Raw genomic sequence first — 20,251 nt, forward strand, 5'->3', positions numbered from 1 at the left:
GGAACCCATTGACTGCGAAGATCACACTACATCGCAGATCTTTCATGGAGTTTCGAGACGGGCTGGGCTTGGGCCTACTTGGCGCTATGCCACCATAACCAAGGGGAAGAGATGCCTCTTCAAACACTGCGTGAAATGTGGATTGAGGAACCTGTACGTCAAAGATCAACCCCATCAATGTCTGTTTTGCTTGCATCCGTACCATGATGCAAGGTCTGCCATAGATTTTCAAAAAAGACGAAGGCTCGCTAGAGCATGCTGGCAGCATTGCTCAAACCGGGCAAGGCCTCGGACTCTGCTTCCGAACGTGGTCATGCATGATGGCCCGGGACTGACCGTTCCCTCAAATGCACTCCCTCAGAAAAGAAGCAGAGATCCTTTGAGGACTCCCCACTCTCGTAGGCCCAAAAGGAGGCAAGGCTGCACGTCTTTGATCTCACTGGGGCTGCTGCAGGTCTCAGCTTGGCAAGGACAAGTTCTCCCATCACCAACCCCTTCTACAGCAAGCCTACCGGTGAGGGGTGCTTCCTCAAAGAGAAAGTCCTTGACTCCTCCGAAACTCTGCTCACCATCGGCAGACAAGGCAACGAAGGAGACTGCCAAAGGTGGACCTTTGCTGCCCTAACCCCAGCCACCTTGGCGACGCCAGCCCAAAAACACTGTCATCACAAGTCACGACCACATTGACGAAGGCTCCTTCTACCACCCGTAAGACTATCATTACTACTTCATCAACGGGGGTGGGGGGGGGAGGCTGGCCATGAAGGTGGTGTCCAGTCATGGCGATAGCTGCCCTGCGGGTGACCCTACCACGATGGCGTGAAGCAGCTTCTACAGCAAAAGCCCCCGGAGTGGGGACATCAGCCGCTCCTCCCCAGATGTCTCCAAAGAGATTGGGGGGGGGGACGGCGCAGGGGAGAGAAAGGGTAAAACTCATACAGACCTTAAGAAGGTTACAGAATCATGGGCTGCCCCAGGGAGACAAGTACAGATTTATATGAGCACCGATGAGGGTGACTACATTCTGCCTGAAGGCTATTATTCAGACCATGAAGGGGATCACTGACCCATGTCTGTAGGCGGGTCACCACGAGGCGAGCATGGTACTCAACCTTGCCAGAAGAGGTGCACCAGTCTGGAGCCGCCACCTCTTCCATTCCATTCCACGCCTCTCAGCCCAGGGACGCTGCACACACTTGTATCAGAAATTCAACAGACTGCCACCTACACCGGGCCCTGTTGTCTAGGAGTCCCTCAAGACCACTTCCCAGAAGCTGTTCCAGGCGCAAGCGCAGTCAAAGGACCCTGATGGTCCAAAGCGTCAGTAAAGGAACGATTCCTTTATCAATGTCTCGGTCCAGATGGAAGGTCATCCTGTCTATCCCCTTTATCGGACGATAACTGGGATGAGGGCCTGGCCCTAATGAAGAACCTGAGCACTGCTCCACCCAAGTGGGACCGGCTCAAAAGAAATGTAGATTTCTGGACTCGTCCCCAAGTGCCTGATGCCACAGCCAGGAAATGCTCTGAGAACCCATCCTCATCCATGTGCCACCAGACGAGGAGGAGAAGCTGGATGCTATGGGGAAAATTATAACCTATTCTGCTGCCAACACCATTAAGGCCGCTAATGCCTTGGCCATTTTGTTCCGCTATGATCGGTAACTATGGTATAAATTGGGCCCTATTTTGGACTTCTTACCTGAAGATCAGAACATGGAAGCTCTGGGACTGTTCCAGGAGTGGGAAGTGTCCTCCGACCACACCATCAGAGTGGCGGTGGACACTGGCCTCCGTCAAATGGGCACCGAGTGTCTCTTAGTCGGCAGGGATGGCTGAAGGCCACCAACTTCAGACCGTACATTCAGTCCAAAGTGTTGGACACGCCATTTGATGGAAAGAACCTATTTGGCAAAACCGTCTGAGTCTTTGTAAATGATCAAGACGAACACCAAGGCGTCGTGTTCACTGGATGCCTGAAACGTCTGTCGTCGTCCTTTAGTTCCTCGAGAGGAAATCCCAGCAGGTTTTCCAAGAATATACCACACTTCATCGGCAGCCTTCCCACTCCACGACAAGCGGCCTAGAGAGATCGCTCACAGGCATGGCAGAGCACCGACCCTCAAAACAGGCCTTAACTGGCCATGGCCTTGGGCCCCCACTTGTGCACCCCAGTGGGAGGCCGGCCGGAGAAGTTCGCCAGTGCGTGGAAGACAATCGCCACTGACGGATGGGTGCTGAACGCTGTCGAACAGGGACACAGGAGTTCCAACGCAGGTGTCTGTTTTTTTTTTAATTATTTTTTTTTTCTCGGCATGTTTAAGAAGGGGGCGATGGAACCCTTCCCTCTGCTCCTCTGGGGCTCCGAGTGTACTCAAGATTCTTTCTGTTCCGAAGGAAGTCTGGGGGGGTGAAGTCCTTGCAGTACCAGAAATTCAGGATGGTCGCGTTGCAGCACGTGCTCAACCAACTGGCGTCTCTGGATCTAGAGGATGCCTACGTCGATGTCCCATCCGCTTGATGCACCGCAAGTTCCTGTAGTCCAGGAGCGACCCTATGAGTTCAAGGTTCTCCCCTTCGACCTGAGATCTCCCTGAGGGTCTTTACAATGTGCTTGGCTCCGGTGGCGGTGCATCTTTGTAGTGCATCCTCGTCTACCCTTACCTGGAAGATTGGCTCGTCTGATGCCTGTGCTCTGGCGAGCCAGCACATGGCGAGGACTGTGCGTCTGACAGATCTGGGATTCTCCATAAATTATCCGAAGTCCTACCTGGAGCCATCGCAGAGCGCTTGGTTTCTGGGAGCCCAACTCAACACAGTAACTTGTCTGGCTTCTCCCTCGGAAGAAGGGTGATGGCCATCCTAATGAAGGTGCAGCGCCTGTCGTCGGCTACTGTGCATAGTGCGAAGTTGCTGCTGGGCATGATGTCTTCCTGCATCAACCTTGTCCTCCTTTACAGACTACAGATGAGGCCCCTCCAGGAGTTTCTTGATGTGATGTGGCTGCAAGTCTATGGATCTTGGATGGACCAGATCACCCTCAATGAGTACTGACTAGCAATACAGTGGTGGGGCGTGCGCTCTCATCTCACGTACCAGGGCCCCATTCCAAGTCCCTAATTACCAGGAGACCGTCACCACAGATGCTTCTCTGGAAGGTTGGGGAGATCACACCGGAAAAAAAACACACTTCACATCAACGTCCTGGAGCTTTGGCCCGTCTTGTTGTCCCTCAAGTCCTTCTTGCACACGCTGAGGGGCAAGCTGGTGAGGATCTTTACGGACCATGCCACCACCATGTTCACCGGAAGAAGGGCAGGGGGGGGCGGGGACATGCTCTCTCCAGGGAGGCCCAGGATCTGTGGCACTGGTCCATTCGTCAGGACATGTTTCTGGTCCCTTTTCACTTGGCGTGCACCAAGAACCACATCAGAGTTGCTCAGCAAGGATCTATGTTCTTGCCACGAGTGGGAGCTTCACCAGGACCAGGTGGATCCTCTTTTCCATGAATGTGGTCAACCCCAGACCGACCTTATTACGACGGCCCCGAATTCCAAGTGTCAGAAGTTTGCCAGCAGGATCACGCAGCCGAGGAGCATGGGCGACTGAGTTCTCTTTGGGGGGGGAGGGGTGTTTCCTATACGTTTTTCCGCCGTCCCCACTCCTGCTACGAGTGATCAACACACTCCGTGTCACTGCAGGATGATGCTCTCCACTCCTGGTGTGGCTGCGACAAATCTGGGATCCAGACCTGGTACTTCTGTTGGCGGCTCCATCCATCAGGCTGCCACTACTTCTCGATTGTCCCGCTGCAGAGAGGGAGGGGCAATTCTGCACCATGACCCAGCGTCGCTGAACTGCTGGGCCTGGCTCCTGCTGCCTTAGAATTTGGACATTATTTCTGCTGAGTGTAAGGACATCCTGGCCAAGGTCAGAGCCTCTTCAACGTTGTGCTACGGCCGTAAGTGGAAGTGTTTCTCTGTGTGGTGCTGTACTCAGTGTCAGGCTGAGAGGTCCTGTGTCCGCGGAAGCTGCTGAACCCCCAACAATCCCCCTGAGATGTAATTCCCAGAACTAGATTTCAATTCAGCTCTAAACTACACCCCAAAGGGAAAGGGGGAAGTGGATAACAAAACAACACCAGGCAGACTGCGTCAAGGCTAACCAGAGCTGAACCTGCAGAGGATATAAGAATAGCAGATACAATTCCTTAATTTACTTAACCTTATGAATGGGAAGACATTAATCCTTAACTAATAATGAAAAAATCATACCTGACTCTTCTCTTGAAATTTCTTAGAGAAGCTGATAAGAAGCTGAAAATCTCTTACTTGAGACACTTGAAATTCACAGCTACTTCTTACTTTAGGCAAATCTGGAAATCTTAGTTCATTGTCTTTTTTCCAAAATGCCCTGGAGGTCCAGTTAGATTGTTCTTAAAAATATTCTTTCTTTTTCTTTCAAACTTTTCAAACTATTTATAATTATATTGAGTTTTAGAATCCTTGAAGAAAAAACACGTGTTAAACGCACACGCAGGGTATCTCCATTCAGATGAACGATGAACTTCACTTAGAAATCTTCCTGGTTGAAGAACACGCGCAAAGAGTTCACTTACGAACGAATACACGCGATCAAAAGAATCCACACGCGAAAAAATGTTCTCGCGCGGAACACGCGAAATAAAAACACCCGCGCTCTTGAGTTCAAACGTGTCGAATTGATTCTCACGCGAAGGAACACTCACGCTGGAAAACACACGCGTTCTTTATTCCACACGCGACGTATTGATTCTCACGCGAAAAACACCCGCGCTAGAAATCACACGCGCTCTTTAGTTCACACGCAACGTATAGCTTCTCGCGCCAAGAACACCCGCGCTAGAAATCACACGCGCTCTTTAGTTCACACACGACGTATAGCTTCTCGCGCTAAGGTGCACCCGCGCTCTGAAACCCACGCGCATTTAAAATCGCACGCGACAAACTGCTTCTCGCGCTCGGAACACCCACGCTAGAAAACACACGCTCACTTGAATTCGCACGCGACAAACAGATTCTCGCGCTGAGGAACACCGCGCTGGAAAACACACACGCACTCCGGGAGTTCAAAAGTTCTAGTACAAACACAACTTTTCACGAATTTTCAAGGAGAATGTCATTATGATGAACAGAGTAACAGTACAAATAGTCACTTATCTCCTGAGCGAATTCAAAAGGATCTTCTGCTTTTCCTGTCTTCAAAAACGAATTCCTGCCAACTGATAGCTTCTCCTGTAACCCCCAAGAAAGTAGCTGCTCAACTGCTGACGCATGAAGAATAAAATCCACCAGGCCTAAGACTAAAGCAGGAGCAGCCACTAAACACGTCCTCTCAGATGGGGTTTTGATGATGAAAGGCACAGAGTGACAGTTTAGAATGTTCATTGTTGTTCTGCATTGTCTTCTAACCAATCAGAGCTGTCACTGGGAGGCTCCATTTTGCCTTGGGTCAGAACCAGGATTCTGAATCAGCAAGTTAAGGCCTAACCAACTATAATAGAAAACTTCCCACCCACACAAAGCTAATCTGAAAAGGATAAACAAAGAGAAATAATGAGAAGGAAACTTGAATAAGGGAAGGAAACCTGACAGTACCCCCCTCCTAATGCCCAGTCTCTGGGCTTATCTTATGTGGATTTTTAGCGTGAAACTTAGCAACTAAACGGGGGGCATGTACATCAACTGAATCTTCCCATGATCGTTCCTCTGGTCCATATCCCTCCCAATCAATCAAATACTGTAACCTTCCCCTCACTTTCCTGGAATCCAAAATTTGTTTAACCACAAATTCCTCAGATGAATCCTCCAAAATCACAGGGGAAGGTGGTGTTCTAAATCTAGTTCCTGAACAAACTGGTTTTAAAAGACTAACATGGAAAGTAGGATGTACCTTCAACTGCTTGTTTAATTTCAATCTTACTGCCACAGGGTTGATGATTCTCTCTACCTCCAAAAGGGCCTACAAATCGTGGACTAAACTTATTCTTCCCCTTAATTTTCAGGTACCGGGTAGAAAGCCAAACTAAGTCTCCCACCTTATATTCAGGACCAGCCTTTCTTCACAAATCTGCACACCTTTTATATTTCAACTTATTTTCTCCCAGAACCTTTTTTGCTCTATCCAAGTTATTTTTCATTATCAACAAACGATCTTCCACTCTAGGATTCCCTGAATCCTCCAACACCTCAAAACTCAGAAAGCGAGGATGAAACCCACGACCCAAAAAGAAAGGGGACATAGAAGTAGCATCTTTTCCACAATTGTTGTAAGAGAATTCTGCCAACCACACCAAATCCACCCATTCCTCTCTAGCTTGTAAATAACACCTTAAAAACTTCTCCAATTCTTGATTTACTCTCTCCACTTGTCCATTACTCTCCGGATGATACCCAGAAGTCAAACTAACTTCCACCCCACGTTTCTTACAGAAGGCCCTCCAGAATTTTGAAATAAATTGAGATCCCCTATCAGAGATAACTTGACTTGGGAGTCCATGTAGTCGAACTACACCTTGCAAAAAACTATGAGCCAGTTTTTCCGCGGTAACCTCTCCCTCCATTGGTAAAAAATGTGCTTCTTTAGTAAGAAGATCGACCACAACAAGAATGGTAGTACAACCCTTATCTTGAGGGAGATCAACTATGAAATCCATAGAAATTGTGTGCCAAGGACGAGGAGGAACAGGTAACGGCTCCAATAAACCATGCGGCTTCCCAACTTGACTTTTCGCTTGTGCACAGACTACACAAGTTTTAACAAAGTTCAATGTGTCTTGGCGAATTTTTTCCCACCAAAAATTCCTTCGAACCAATTCCAGAGTTTTTCTGAAACCAGGATGTCCTGATAAAATGGATTCATGACAATTTCTCAAAACCTTTTCTCTTAACTCATCAGTAGGTACATAAAGCTTGTTATCAAAAAAAGGAAGATCGTCTTTCAAACTTCTGGCTGGATCCAGTCTCACCCACTCCTCCATCTTCTGCAAGGACATATTTTGACGAACTTCATTCAAAAAATCCATTTCTTTAATGGCTCCAGCTAACAAAAAACGTTCTGGAGCAATTATAGGTTCTGGTTCTAGAATCTTTCTCCTCACTTCCAGGAAATTGGCGAGATAACGCATCAGCTTTTTTGTTCTGACTTCCGGGTTTAAAAGTCGCAATGAAATCATAATCTGCAAAGAATAAAGACCAACGAAGTTGTCGTGGAGACAAAGTTCTTGCAGATTTTAAAAACAATAAATTTCGGTGATCAGTAAGGACCGTTACTGTATGTCTTGCTCCTTTTAAAAAATATCTCCATTCTTCAAAAGCGGACTTTATTGCTAATAGTTCACGATCAGCAATTGTGTAGTTCACTTCAGCAGCAGAAAACTTCCTAGAAAAGAATGCAACTGGATGTATTTGACCAGTAGTTTCATTCCTTTGAGAAAGCACCGCCCCCAACGCTAAATTTGAAGCGTCCGCCTCCACAAAAAAAGGTTTAGAAAGATCTGGATGAATTAGAATTGGACTAGAAGTAAATCTTTGTTTTAACTCTTGAAAAGCTTTTTCTGCTTCAAGGTCCCAGTCAAATTTCACTCCTTTTTTCAAAAGTCTCGTTATAGGAGCAACCAGCCGAGAAAAACCTTCTATAAATCTCCTATAAAAATTGGCAAACCCTAAGAAACTTTGTATTTCCTTAACCTTAGTAGGAGAGGGCCATTCAAGAACTGCTTGCACTTTTTTAGGATTCATTTCTAAACCCTTAGGTGAAATTATAAAACCTAAAAACTCCACAGAATCTGTATGGAATTGACTTTTTTCCAATTTGGCAAACAAATGATTTTCTCGCAACTTTTGTAAAACTAAGCGCACATGTTTCTGATGTTGATCCAGGTCAGAAGAGAAAATCAAAATATCATCGATATAAACGACAACAAAAATATCCAAGTATTCTCTAAAAACCTCATCAATGAAAAATTGGAAAGCCGCTGGAGCATTACATAGACCGAATGGCATAACTTTCAGCCCAAACCTGGTCTTAAACGCTGTCTTCCATTCGTCCCCTTCCTGCACACGTACAAGATGGTAAGCTCCTCTCAAATCTAATTTAGAGAAAATATTTGCTCCTTGTATTTGATTAAGCATTTCCGAGATGAGAGGAAGAGGATACCGGTTCTTAACCGTGACTTTGTTAACTGCTCGATAATCTATGCAAGTTCTAAGCGTGCCATCCGGTTTTGGTACAAAAAATAAAGGAGAGGCCGCCGGTGACTTAGAATGACGAATAAACCCTTTGGCCAAATTTTCCGACAAATATTCTTTTAAATAATCATTCTCTTTCTCAGTAAGAGCATATACCCTACTACTAGGCAAAATTGTTCCTGGCTCCAGTTCAATTTTACAATCAAAGGGCCTATGGGGTGGTAATTCTCCTGCCACTTTCTCATCAAATACGTCCCAAAAATCTTTGTAACACTGGGGAAGTTGACCCACTACAGCTCCCACATCATGACATCCAATTCCAGTCTCAGCCAGAAAACTAGACACGGAATTACTTTGTTTTACATCTTCCTCTAAGAGACTTCCTGAAAAGCAATTCTCTTTACAAAAATCGGACTGCATGTCAATTGTCCTAGCACTCCAATCAGTCAGGGGATTATGGAGAGTAAGCCAAGGCATGCCCAAGATAATTTTCAACAAAGGGGTATCAATTAACTCAAACGAAATTATCTCTCTGTGACCCAAAGTTAAAGAACCAGTTCTATGCGTAATAGGACCAGAAGATAAACACGTACCATCAACAGCCCTAGCCTGCTCTACAACCTCCTTCTGAATAATTGGAATTCCCAAAGATTTTGCCAGACCCCAATCCATGAAATTCCCAGTCGCACCAGAGTCGAGCATTACAGGACCATTTCCCTTACACTCCAACTCAAAAAATAAGGATACATTTATGGTTATATGAGGAACCGCTGTCTGCACCGTATTGGCGATCTGTTGGACCTTGACTGCTGAGGAAGAAGTCTTCTTGGGAGTGTAAGGACAGTTCCCTAAAAAGTGCCCACCTCTTCCACAGTATAAACACAGATTATTATCTCTCCTCCTAGTCTTTTCTTCCACTGTTAAAGGGCCTCTGATTCTAGGAGATGGATTATTCCCTTTGGGTCTACTCTCTACTTTAGGTCTATCTACTCTAACTAGAGACTTTACATCACTCTGACAATGACGCCTCTCTGCCTTCCTTTCACTCAAACGAAAGTCCAATTGAATAACCAAATCAATCAGACCTTCACAAGTAGAAGGGCGTTCAACTACTCCAGACAATGCATCCTTTAACTCCTCTCTAAGGCCCCGATAAAACAACGAGGCCTGTTTAACCTCGGGCCACTTGCTTTCTAACACTAGGGACTTAAATTGTGTTATATAAGTAATCAAGTCTCTATTACCTTGTTTTAATTCTAAAAGTTCACCATCCACTTCCAGAGATAACTGTCTTCTATCAAACATCTTTCGGAATATCTCTAAAAAACTGGTATAATTTCCTAAAACCGCACTCATTTGACTCAACAACAACCCAGCCCAAGCAGATGCCTCCCCAGAAAGATATGACAACATAAAAGTTATCTTAGAAGCATCCGATGGAAATAATTCTGGTCTACTCATAAAATGTAATTCACATTGTGTCAAAAACACCCTAAACCTCTTGGAATCCCCATGATAACGTTCTGGAGGCGCCAAAGGAACCGGCATAATTATACTCCTTACCCCTTCTGCCACTGGAGGCGCCCGTTGTATTTGTGGTAACTGATCTTCTCTTTCTAACTCAGGTGGAGAACCTGCGCCCCCTGAAACCTCATCCTCTCTCCTTTCTCCCCTCTGTTGAATTTGTGTAACTTTAACACTCAAGTCATCCACCTTTTGATTAAGTAAGGCATTTTCATCCCGAGAAATTTTCAACTCCTCCCGTAACTCTCTGATCAAAGATCCTAACATCTCCATGGATTCGTCGGGGTTCATGACAGCTCGGGCGGACTAAATTATTGGCCTTTCATTCTGTCAGGCTGAGAGGTCCTGTGTCCGCGGAAGCTGCTGAACCCCCGACAATCCCCCTGAGATGTAATTCCCAGAACTAGATTTCAATTCAGCTCTGTAAACTACACCCCAAAGGGAAAGGGGGAAGTGGATAACAAAACAACACCAGGCAGACTGCGTCAAGGCTAACCAGAGCTGAACCTGCAGAGGATATAAGAATAGCAGATACAATTCCTTAATTTACTTAACCTTATGAATGGGAAGACATTAATCCTCAACTAATAATGAAAAAATCATACCTGGCTCTTCTCTTGAAATTTCTTAGAGAAGCTGATAAGAAGCTGAAAATCTCTCTTACTTGACACTTGAAATTCACAGCTACTTCTTACTTTAGGCAAATCTGGAAATCTTAGTTCATTGTCTTTTTTCCAAAATGCCCTGGAGGTCCAGTTAGATTGTTCTTAAAAATATTCTTTCTTTTTCTTTCAAACTTTTCAAACTATTTATAATTATATTGAGTTTTAGAATCCTTGAACAAAAAACACGTGTTAAACGCACACGCAGGGTATCTCCATTCAGATGAACGATGAACTTCACTTAGAAATCTTCCTGGTTGAAGAACACGCGCAAAGAGTTCACTTACGAACGAATACACGCGATCAAAAGAATCCACACGCGAAAAAATGTTCTCGCGCGGAACACGCGAAATAAAAACACCCGCGCTCTTGAGTTCAAACGTGTCGAATTGATTCTCACGCGAAGGAACACTCGCGCTGGAAAACACACGCGTTCTTTATTCCACACGCGACGTATTGATTCTCACGCGAAAAACACCTGCGCTAGAAATCACACGCGCTCTTTAGTTCACACGCGACGTATAGCTTCTCGCGCCAAGAACACCCGCGCTAGAAATCACACGCGCTCTTTAGTTCACATGCGACGTATAGCTTCTTGCGCTAAGAACACCCGCGCTAGAAATCACACGCGCTCTTTAGTTCACACGCGACGTATAGCTTCTCGCGCTAAGGTGCACCCGCGCTCTGAAACCCACGCGCATTTAAAATCGCACGCGACAAACTGCTTCTCGCGCTCGGAACACCCGCGCTAGAAAACACACGCTCACTTGAATTCGCACGCGACAAACAGATTCTCGCGCTGAGGAGCACCGCGCTGGAAAACACACGCGCACTCCGGGAGTTCAAAAGTTCTAGTACAAACACAACTTTTCACGAATTTTCAAGGAGAATGTCATTATGATGAACAGAGTAACAGTACAAATAAAGTCACTTATCTCCTGAGCGAATTCAAAAGGATCTTCTGCTTTTCCTGTCTTCAAAAACGAATTCCTGCCAACTGATAGCTTCTCCTGTAACCCCCAAGAAAGTAGCTGCTCAACTGCTGACGCCTGAAGGATAAAATCCACCAGGCCTAAGACTAAAGCAGGAGCAGCCACTAAACACGTCCTCTCAGATGGGGTTTTGATGATGAAAGGCACAGAGTGACAGTTTAGAATGTTCATTGTTGTTCTGCATTGTCTTCTAACCAATCAGAGCTGTCACTGGGAGGCTCCATTTTGCCTTGGGTCAGAACCAGGATTCTGAATCAGCAAGTTAAGGCCTAACCAACTATAATAGAAAACTTCCCACCCACACAAAGCTAATCTGAAAAGGATAAACAAAGAGAAATAATGAGAAGGAAACTTGAATAAGGGAAGGAAACCTGACACTCAGAAGATGATTACAATCCCTGCGTGTCACAGCCCCGCAGCTCCTACCATATCTGCTTTCCTTGACGAAGGCTGGACAGGCTCGTGCCTCTATCAAGGTGCACCTGGGCGTCAGATCCTGTTACATCAGGATATTGGGGTAGGCCTTCTCTGTGTCACGCAGACGCATCAAGGAGTTCCTCAAAGGGCTCTTCAGGACTTTTCCGATGCTGAAGGCCCCTGCTCCAGCCTGGGAATTATGTGTGGTCTTGTCTAAACTAATGAGGGTACCCTTTGAGCCGATGCATCAAGCCTTGGCTTCTATTGTGGAAGACTGCTTTCGTTGTGACGGATCACCTCGTCCAGGTGGGACTGGGTGATCCTGGTCCAGTCTTGCAAGTAGCCATACTTGTCCTTCCAAGCTTCAAGGGTGGTACTGTGTTCGCGCCCCACCTCAACAAGCCTTTGGTGTTGCCTGTCTTCTTCCTGAATCCGTTGTCGCCAGTAGAGCGGGCCTTGCATTCGTTGGACATTGCTCGTGCCTTGACGTGTTTTCTTTTTTTTTTTTTGGCACGCACAAAGGGGTTTTGGAAGACTTCTCAATTGTTTATCAATTTTGGACCTATGAATAGTGGGAAAGCCTTGTCGAAGGCTTCCATCTCCAGGTGGCTCTGCGGCTGCATCATGCACTCATCGGCTGGCCAACAGACCCTTCCAGGCCGGCCTAGAGCACATTCCACAAGAGCCTTTGCAGTAAAAATGGTGTTTATCTCTGGTGTGCCCCTGCTCGCCATCTGCAGGCATGCTCCGTGGTGGTCCACACGCACCGTCATGAGTTTCGACTGCATTGACACAGATTCCAGGGGGCTCTAGGTCATTAATATAAATGGTCGACAGGACAAATGGTCGAATTTTTGTTTTTTAGTTTTTCCACTTTTTTTTTTTCCCCCTAAACGAAAACCTAAAAAATATATATATATATATATATAAACAAATTTGACCTGTCGACCGTTTGACTAGACACCATTCCAGGGAGGAGGCCCTGGTCGGCCAAGCGGTGCTAAGCAACCTATTCACTTGAGGTGGGTCTGTTCCAGGGGGCGTGTTCTTCGGTTGAGCCTTGCCACCTCCCGTGGTTGTGTATGTGTACTGCTGTGTAATCTTTATTCATGAGCATGTGAATCCATGCCAGACCCCATGCTTGGGAAGGAGCAAGTTACTTACCTGCAATTCCTGTTCGCCAGCATGGGTCTGGCATGGACTCGCATGCGAACATGCCTGCATTTCCCTCTGTGGCTCTTCTTGGTACATACTGCCACTTTACTTGGTACCAAATCTGAAGGTGGCATCCAGGGGTGGTGCTTAGGGAGAGAGCTGTCATTGGACGGGGGCAGTATGACCCAAAGCACAGTGATGGGTTTAGAGAAGAAACGCAGTTTTCAAGCTAAAGTGACTTCTTTTCTGTTACTGGGGCTGCCCATGCCACTCCCATGCTGAAAAAAAGGAGTTATAGGTAAGTAACTTGGTCCTGGTTTTTTTTTTTTTTTTTAATTTCTTATATAAAATGGGTCTGGCTGTGCTAGTGTACAGGGGTGGCCGGGGCTCTGAAGCGGTCATCCCAATTATCAGCAGAGAACACTTGGGCCCATCAAAGACTCCCCGCCACAAGAATCTAAGACTCAGCCATGGGGCAAATAATGGGGATCACACCAGAAACGCACTTATCCTCTGGTGCTCTTGTCTTCTAAGCATGTCACCCGGTTTTATCCCCATGTGATGTCCCAAGTCCAGGTTCCATCCCAGGAAATCACCCATTTACATTGGTCTATTTGGATAGGATACATATAGGAGATGTACGGGTTAGTTCTACAATTGGATCCCTCCTAGGACCACCTCTACTAGTATCAATCTACATTGTTGCACGGTCACAGAAAGACCATTGGCCCTTGCAAAACATGATATTCCCCCACGTGAAAGGTGAATCGGGATTGGGCAGAATGTGTCCTCCCATTCCTAAAACCCTGGACAGTTACCAGACTGAGTGTACCTTTTCAAGGCAATGGGGATGAACACTGAGGTGCCAAGAGTTCCTTTAATGTTGCCATCTCTGATCACCTGAGCCTGGAAGAATGCATTCAGTTGGCAGCTTGTGTGCAACACTTGTAGCTCCCTCCCCCCCCCCTCCCCCCTCCACCCTCTGGTTCCACGGAAACAGTCCTCTATGTCTACCTTGTTTGAATGGGCATTGTCCTATTCGGCTGGGTCACCTGTGTGGAGACCACGAAATGAAGCTTCCCTGCTTGTAATTATGAGCATTTTAGCCTGAATTTCTGCAGGTGGCTCATTGTTTGGTTAACTGGAACTTTCCAGTCTCCACTTGTCCTTGGCTGGGTGCCTTGTTCCTGCATGCCTCTGGCTGCGATGATCATGCCTGCTTTTGCATGCATGTCTCTTTTGCCATCCATTTCAGAGATCTATAGCTTCCATATAATTCCTTATGGCTTCTCTGTTAGTAGCAGTCAAGCATGTGCAAGCTAAATATATGGACTCTTTGGGCCTCATTAGGACCCTGGCGGTAAGGGGTTAACGGCGCCGGTAAAGGTGCCGGTGCCGTTAACCCCTTACTGCTCTATTTCGAGGTCCACTCGCGGGACCCGCTCTGGGCGCCTGGTTTTACCAGACGTCCTTTGCGGGTCCCGCGAACGGGCCAGCATGCTAACGGGCCTGTCATTAACAGGCCTGTTGGCATGCTCCCCATTCTCATTGAGCCCCATGGGGGCTCAAATGGGAATGGGGATGGTCTGGGTCCAGGTTCCCTGAATGGGGAAATACCAGGCCCTGCAAGGTCGTAATGGCCCAGTATTTCCCCATTCAGGGAACCCGGACCCGGGTTTGGAGACGGCCATGCCCTTAAGGCAGGGCCGCCTCCAAACTCGTAATGAGGCCCTATGCATCTTGCGGTTTCAGCTTTGGCGAAGTACTGTGCAAGTGCATGAGAAGGTGGTAAGTACGAGGGGGGTAGAGTGAGAAGTGCAGGAGTGGGCTACCCCAAGGATGGGGGTGAGCAAGTACTGGGCAGGCCAATGCAGCAAGTGCCTGGGGAAGGTGGAGGGAGGATGAGTGCAGTAAACGGGGCGGGGGTGGGGACCAAGTTGGGCTAGTCCAAGGAAGGGAGACTGGGGGCAAGTTCTGGCAAAGGATGCTGGGGCGGACTGGTGGGGGGGGGGTGGGTTGTTGAAGCCAGAATACCATACGACTCTGGCCAGGAGGCATTTAAAGAGAGGAAAGATGGATGTAAAGCGGTCCCAGGCCCCAGACATACTTGTAGGTGATGCAAGTGATCATGGGGAGCCAGTGGAGAGATTTTAGGGCTGGAGAGATGCAGTTCCTGGGCTTGAGGCTAAGGATAAGTCGCCCAGTCCTGTTCTGGATTAGTTGGAGGGGACGAAGGGAGGAAAGGGGCAGGTGAGGAACAGGATGTTGTAGTAGTCTAGAGGGAACCAGTGGTCTGGAGACATTGGGCATCTGGAGAAAGCTGAAGAAAGGTAGAATGCCCCTGAGACGGTGGAGCTGAAAGTTGGACTTCTTGGCAAGGTCCGTGATCTGTGGAGAGTGTATTTAAAGATGATCCCACGGTATTTTGCCTCACATGTGGGTGAGGGGATGGGACCCAAAGAGTCTGGCCAGGTGGGCAAGGAGGAGGTGTCGGAATTAGTAGGATCTGTCTTGCTGGCATTAAGGCAGAGATCATTGGAAGAGCACCATGCCTGAATAGCAGGCATTCTGGTATGAGGTAGAGGATGGCAGTATGAAGAGCTATGTCATCTGCAGAAGACTGGAAATGAGGTGTGAAAGTGAAGATCAGGTAGTGGAGCCAGGTAGATGTTGAAGAGCCATGGCGACAGAATGGAGCCCTGGAAGACGCCACCAGAGCCCTGGAAGACGTCCAGTCTTCTCTGGTTGACGGTTACTTGGGCTGGATGGTGCATTTCTGCTCTTGCACCCGATCCTGCAATTTCTTTATCTATATGGGTGCTGAGGCGGTTTGGAAATAAATGCTATTTCAGACGGTCTTTGTAGTGTGAGGAAATGTGCCGTCTCAAAAATGTCAAACCATAATAATGGAATAATTGAACGGGACCATTGCGGGAGCAATAAAATCGCGTTATCTGGGAGCAGACCTTTTTGCTCAAACACTTAATTGGCCCCCTGATTTTGTGGCAGCAAAGACCTTCTTCTAGCCCTGTTTCTGACATTTAAGCCCTGCTCGTTCTTTGTGTGCTCTTGTTCCCTTCCTGATCCCTGTACTTCAAACACTGCTCTGATCGGATGTACATCTCCCGAAGGGTACTCTGGCGTGATCTTCTGTTTCAGATGTTCCTTGATATGCATGAAGCATTTGCTAGCAGTTCTTCTAGAATCAAGTCTTTGAAGCGCTTGCTAGACCCCGTTTATTTCTTTTTTCTGTCCTCCAAATATTGCTGGTGTCGTTTTTAGCTTCATCATCTATCCTATGTTTTCGGAACTTTGAGTATGGTAGGCAGCATCTGTGTTCCACATGAGCTAAGATGGGTTCTAATGTGAATCGCATGACCTCCACTAAAGTCAGCAAGACGCATGTCACGCTAGGAGTAACCTTTTAATGCAAAGATGCCTCAGTGACCCTTCATATAAACACAACCATGTTTTGCCATCCGATTATAATGTATCACAATCGTGACTCTACGGCTGTGGTTAAGTTGGGTTGTCTATTAAATTCACCTTTTTATACACGGTCTCAGTCCAGAAGTAACTTTCTGGAGTTTGACCAGGGCTTCAATGTATACAGATGCCCAGTAAAATAAGCCACACAACTTCTAGGGTTGCCATGGATGATGCACTTGGGTGTGCAAATGTCACTGCTCCCACAGAGTCGGACGTCCAGAGTTTCCACTACGCCAACCATTGGTATTCTCTGGCACCAGAGGGCAACAATGGATACTGTAGGAAGTGCAGCAGGGGGCATGCTTTTCAGGGTACAACTGTAGACCGCCCTGCAGCTAGCTCAATTGCACCCGAGGCATGGCCATTCGCCATGCACCAATCTGTTTTCATTGGGGTATGGCCTCGAGCCATACCTGTTTGGTGGTTAAGTGTGCCATGAATATGTACTTCAGTCGCCCAGTAGGGACCTCATTTAGTGCCCTTTTGCCAGTTATCGCGGAATGGAGGGGGCAAGAAGGTGTGTACCCATGAGTGATAGTCAGTGGTTAGTTAATTTTTGTTGTCAGGAACAGTAAATGGGGAGAGATTCGTTTGTGTTGGTAGTGAGCTTTTCTGGGTTGTGGGTTATGCAGTGCAACTATACCATTCCTGTGGTTTCTTAATACCACATATTGGAGCTTCCTTTTTAAGCTTGTTGCCAACTATAAACTAGGCATTGTTACTCCCTTAAGATGAATTGAGAGTCCTGCAGGGTAAATGTCTAGCTTCCTGTTATTTTATGGGTTTCACACGGTTGGTTGGGGTCCGAATGTACTCCTTGGGCTTGGTTTTTGGGAGCGATCTAGTTTGGTGTGTCGGACCTGTGGCCTGAAAGAGAAGGATGTCCTATATTCCGAGAGTACCATGTTACTCATTGCGAAGACCATCTGTATGGCTTAGTGTCGGCGTAAAGGCCTTGTGCTTTTGGTCATGTTTGATAGTATCTGTTGTAAATGTTCATGTTTTCATGACCTATTTTTTCCAGATGGGCTGATTACTTAAGTTGTCACATGAGTATGAGACACTGGTTTGTGTGGTTTCCATTTTTTTTCTATCATATTTGTAAAGCGAGGTGCATTACAAAACAGGATTTTACCCCTCCCATTCACCTACAGAGCACCGTGTGAAACTAGTACTTTTTCTAATTCATGTAGAAACCAGTTTGGTTAGTATGGGGATAATGAGTCGTATGTTCGTGGTCCGGGAAGTCGAGCAGTTTGTTTGAGGAAAAAACAAACCACCTTCTCTTCCTCATTGTTTGTGTGCAGTGTGGTTTCTAGTGTGTAATTGTGCTGTGGTTTGCCTCTGCTGTTTTGATTCTTCTGTCAGCTGACCCAAGTAAAAGCACACAGGAAGCTGTTTGGATCTCTATTGTGCTATTCATGTTCCACGTAGTTTCTGTCGGCTGTGGCCAAGCTAATTTTCATTCTTGGGTGCATACGTCCCTCAGCCTCATGACCAATTACTTGTGTTTACATAAGTTGAGACCTGCCCAGCCAACAACTGTGTTCTGTTAGTAAAGGTGTGTTGTCACATCTGTCAGTGGACTGACCTACTGGTTTCTTTTTATTTTGTCCTCCTTTTCAGACTGGATGTGTCTTCAGAGGCTGAAACCAAAGCCATGCTCAATTCTTCTTCCTCTGTGACTGATCCCTCTCTCTCTGCCTCTGTGCTGCTTTCCAGTGACCAAAAGGAGCCCTTTGCTTCTGTCCCTGCAATGTCAGTCTGGCCTAGCCCCCCTAACTCTAAAAAGCATGTTAATCTGAATTCTTTTCCTGCTGTCCCCTCTGCTTCTCTTTCCTTGCCTTCTGACAAAGTTACTTCCCCAGCTAGGGCCCCATTTACAACAGAGGGGTCTCGTTCTTCTAGACCTTTCTCTAATGGTTCTTACTTGACTGAAAGTGAGCCGCTCGCCATATCCACAAAGAGAATCCCCGATTCTAAGGAAATGCATTCAGTTCCACCATTCAGCAATAAGACTACAAGCAGTAAGAGTTCTGTTCAGTCCCTTCTAGATCAGCTGAAGGGTAAAGGGCCAGCTGTTAGTGTTGATCATTTTGAGAGCGCAGGCCAGATAAAAATTGAACACAGTACCCCAAGTCCAAAAGTGAAGTCGCTGTCCGAAGAAAGACTAGAGTTGGACTTAAGGCATGATCAGGCAAATCTCCCAGGTACTCTGCCCCCAAAAGAGAACGTGGAACAGCTTAACTTTGGAGAACGGCTGTTCAACTTCGAAGGCCTTGATGATGTATTTCCTAAGCTGGGAGTTGAGCATTCAATAACTGGCGAGGGTGCGGATCCTAGCATACCTTCCAGGAAAGAAGAAACTGGTGCCTTCATGGACCATCCACACACATCTGCAGATTTTCTTTCCTATACACCAATTTCTCCAACGGTTGAGGTGAAACCGATTGCCCCTCTGCAGAGGGCACAATTTGAATTGGAGGACATGAGCAACAGACCAAATGGCGACATGGCGCATGAACAATTGGAAAGTAATGATGCTCTGGCCCACAATGTTCCACCTAGGCCAAAGCCAAGGGTCCAGACCGCATCGCCTAAAGTAACTGGGGAAAATGGTGACCCAGAGCCACAAGTAGCCCCAGCCCCACCCAAGCCAGCACCAAGAAGTGTTGCAAAATTGAACAGAAATCCTGCTGATGCTGACCCAGCCCTACATGTTAGAGGACCAGAGGTGAGCCCTACCCCTACCCAAACTGCCCATAAGAATGTATTTGCAGGTAAATTATCCCTTGATCAGAGCAACCCAAACCAAGGAGATAGTTTGGAGAACTTGTCCAATTCTGGTATGAAAATGGCATCTCCAGTTTTGGAGAATTTGAGGCTTGATGAGCTGCCAGTGATCCCTGAGAATCCAGAAGTGGTGTCTGAAGAAGAGTCTGCTCCACTCCAAGTTCCGCCTTTTGGCTCCTTTACTTCCAGTCCTGTAGTTAGTGCCAGAACATTGCCTATAGCTGCAGCAAAGCCACCCATTTCACCCAAATCCACTTATGAAGGGCTGACTCCAGAGCTGAAAGAAGGTGTTCACCATAAGCCTGAAAAGCTGAATGACTTCTTAAAAGCTAGCGGATCCCAGAGTCCAAATGATTCTCTAAAAGGCCGTAACGTAATGGAGTTTCAAAATACACAGGAAGCCCCATTTGATGATGTCCAAAAGAATACCGTGCTCCCTGATGTCATGCAAAGAGAACTGAGTAACTCCTCACAAACAGCCACTTCCAGCCCTCTTAACTCCCTGTCTTCCGATTCTCCTGTGCCTCATTCCTCCATCTCCCTGCAGTCTAAGCCCTCCATTGCCAAGGCGACAGACTATGCGACACGCCCACCAGCAGAGAGTGCTGAGAGCACTGGAAAGAAGAAGCTTCTACGGGCATGGGTTTCACCCTCTGAAAACCCTCCACTCCAGGCTCCTCCAAGTGCTGCTGTGCCGGCCAAGCTCAGGTGAGCGAACTTGCGTGTCGTTAAATCTTAGCTTTTTACATTTATTTTATAAAATGCATTTGTCAATGAAGACATTGCTTTTCAATGAAATCCGTACTTAATTTACCCCAGTGTATGAGTCTCACACTTGTTAAATTTTTTTTTGGGTGCAATTTTTGAAAGGAAAAATGTACCCCCACTCCACCCGTGTGTGTGTGTGTGAGATATGACGTAGATCGCCTGTGTGGTTTTTTTTTTTTTTTTTTTTTATTTTATTTTTTAAAATGTTCCCTTTTGGGGCTTG

The 20,251-nt window shown here is 46.8% G+C and overlaps 1 protein-coding gene across 2 annotated transcripts in view; it reads left to right on the plus strand.

The window, feature by feature from the left end:
- RAB11FIP1 (RAB11 family interacting protein 1) overlaps positions 1–20,251 on the plus strand; it is a 91,607-nt gene that overhangs the window by 48,492 nt on the left and 22,864 nt on the right. The window contains exon 4 of one of the 2 annotated variants that reach the window (XM_069617956.1): positions 18,094–19,968. The exons of the other annotated variant lie outside the window; for it this stretch is intronic. Coding sequence (XP_069474057.1) covers positions 18,094–19,968 — 1,875 coding nt within the window. The remainder of the gene's footprint in view (positions 1–18,093; positions 19,969–20,251) is intronic. 2 annotated transcript variants of the gene reach the window in all.

The sequence above is a fragment of the Ambystoma mexicanum genome, chromosome 10 (genome assembly GCF_040938575.1).
Source record: "Ambystoma mexicanum isolate Mex_15411 chromosome 10, UKY_AmexF1_1, whole genome shotgun sequence".
NCBI lineage: Eukaryota > Metazoa > Chordata > Amphibia > Caudata > Ambystomatidae > Ambystoma > Ambystoma mexicanum.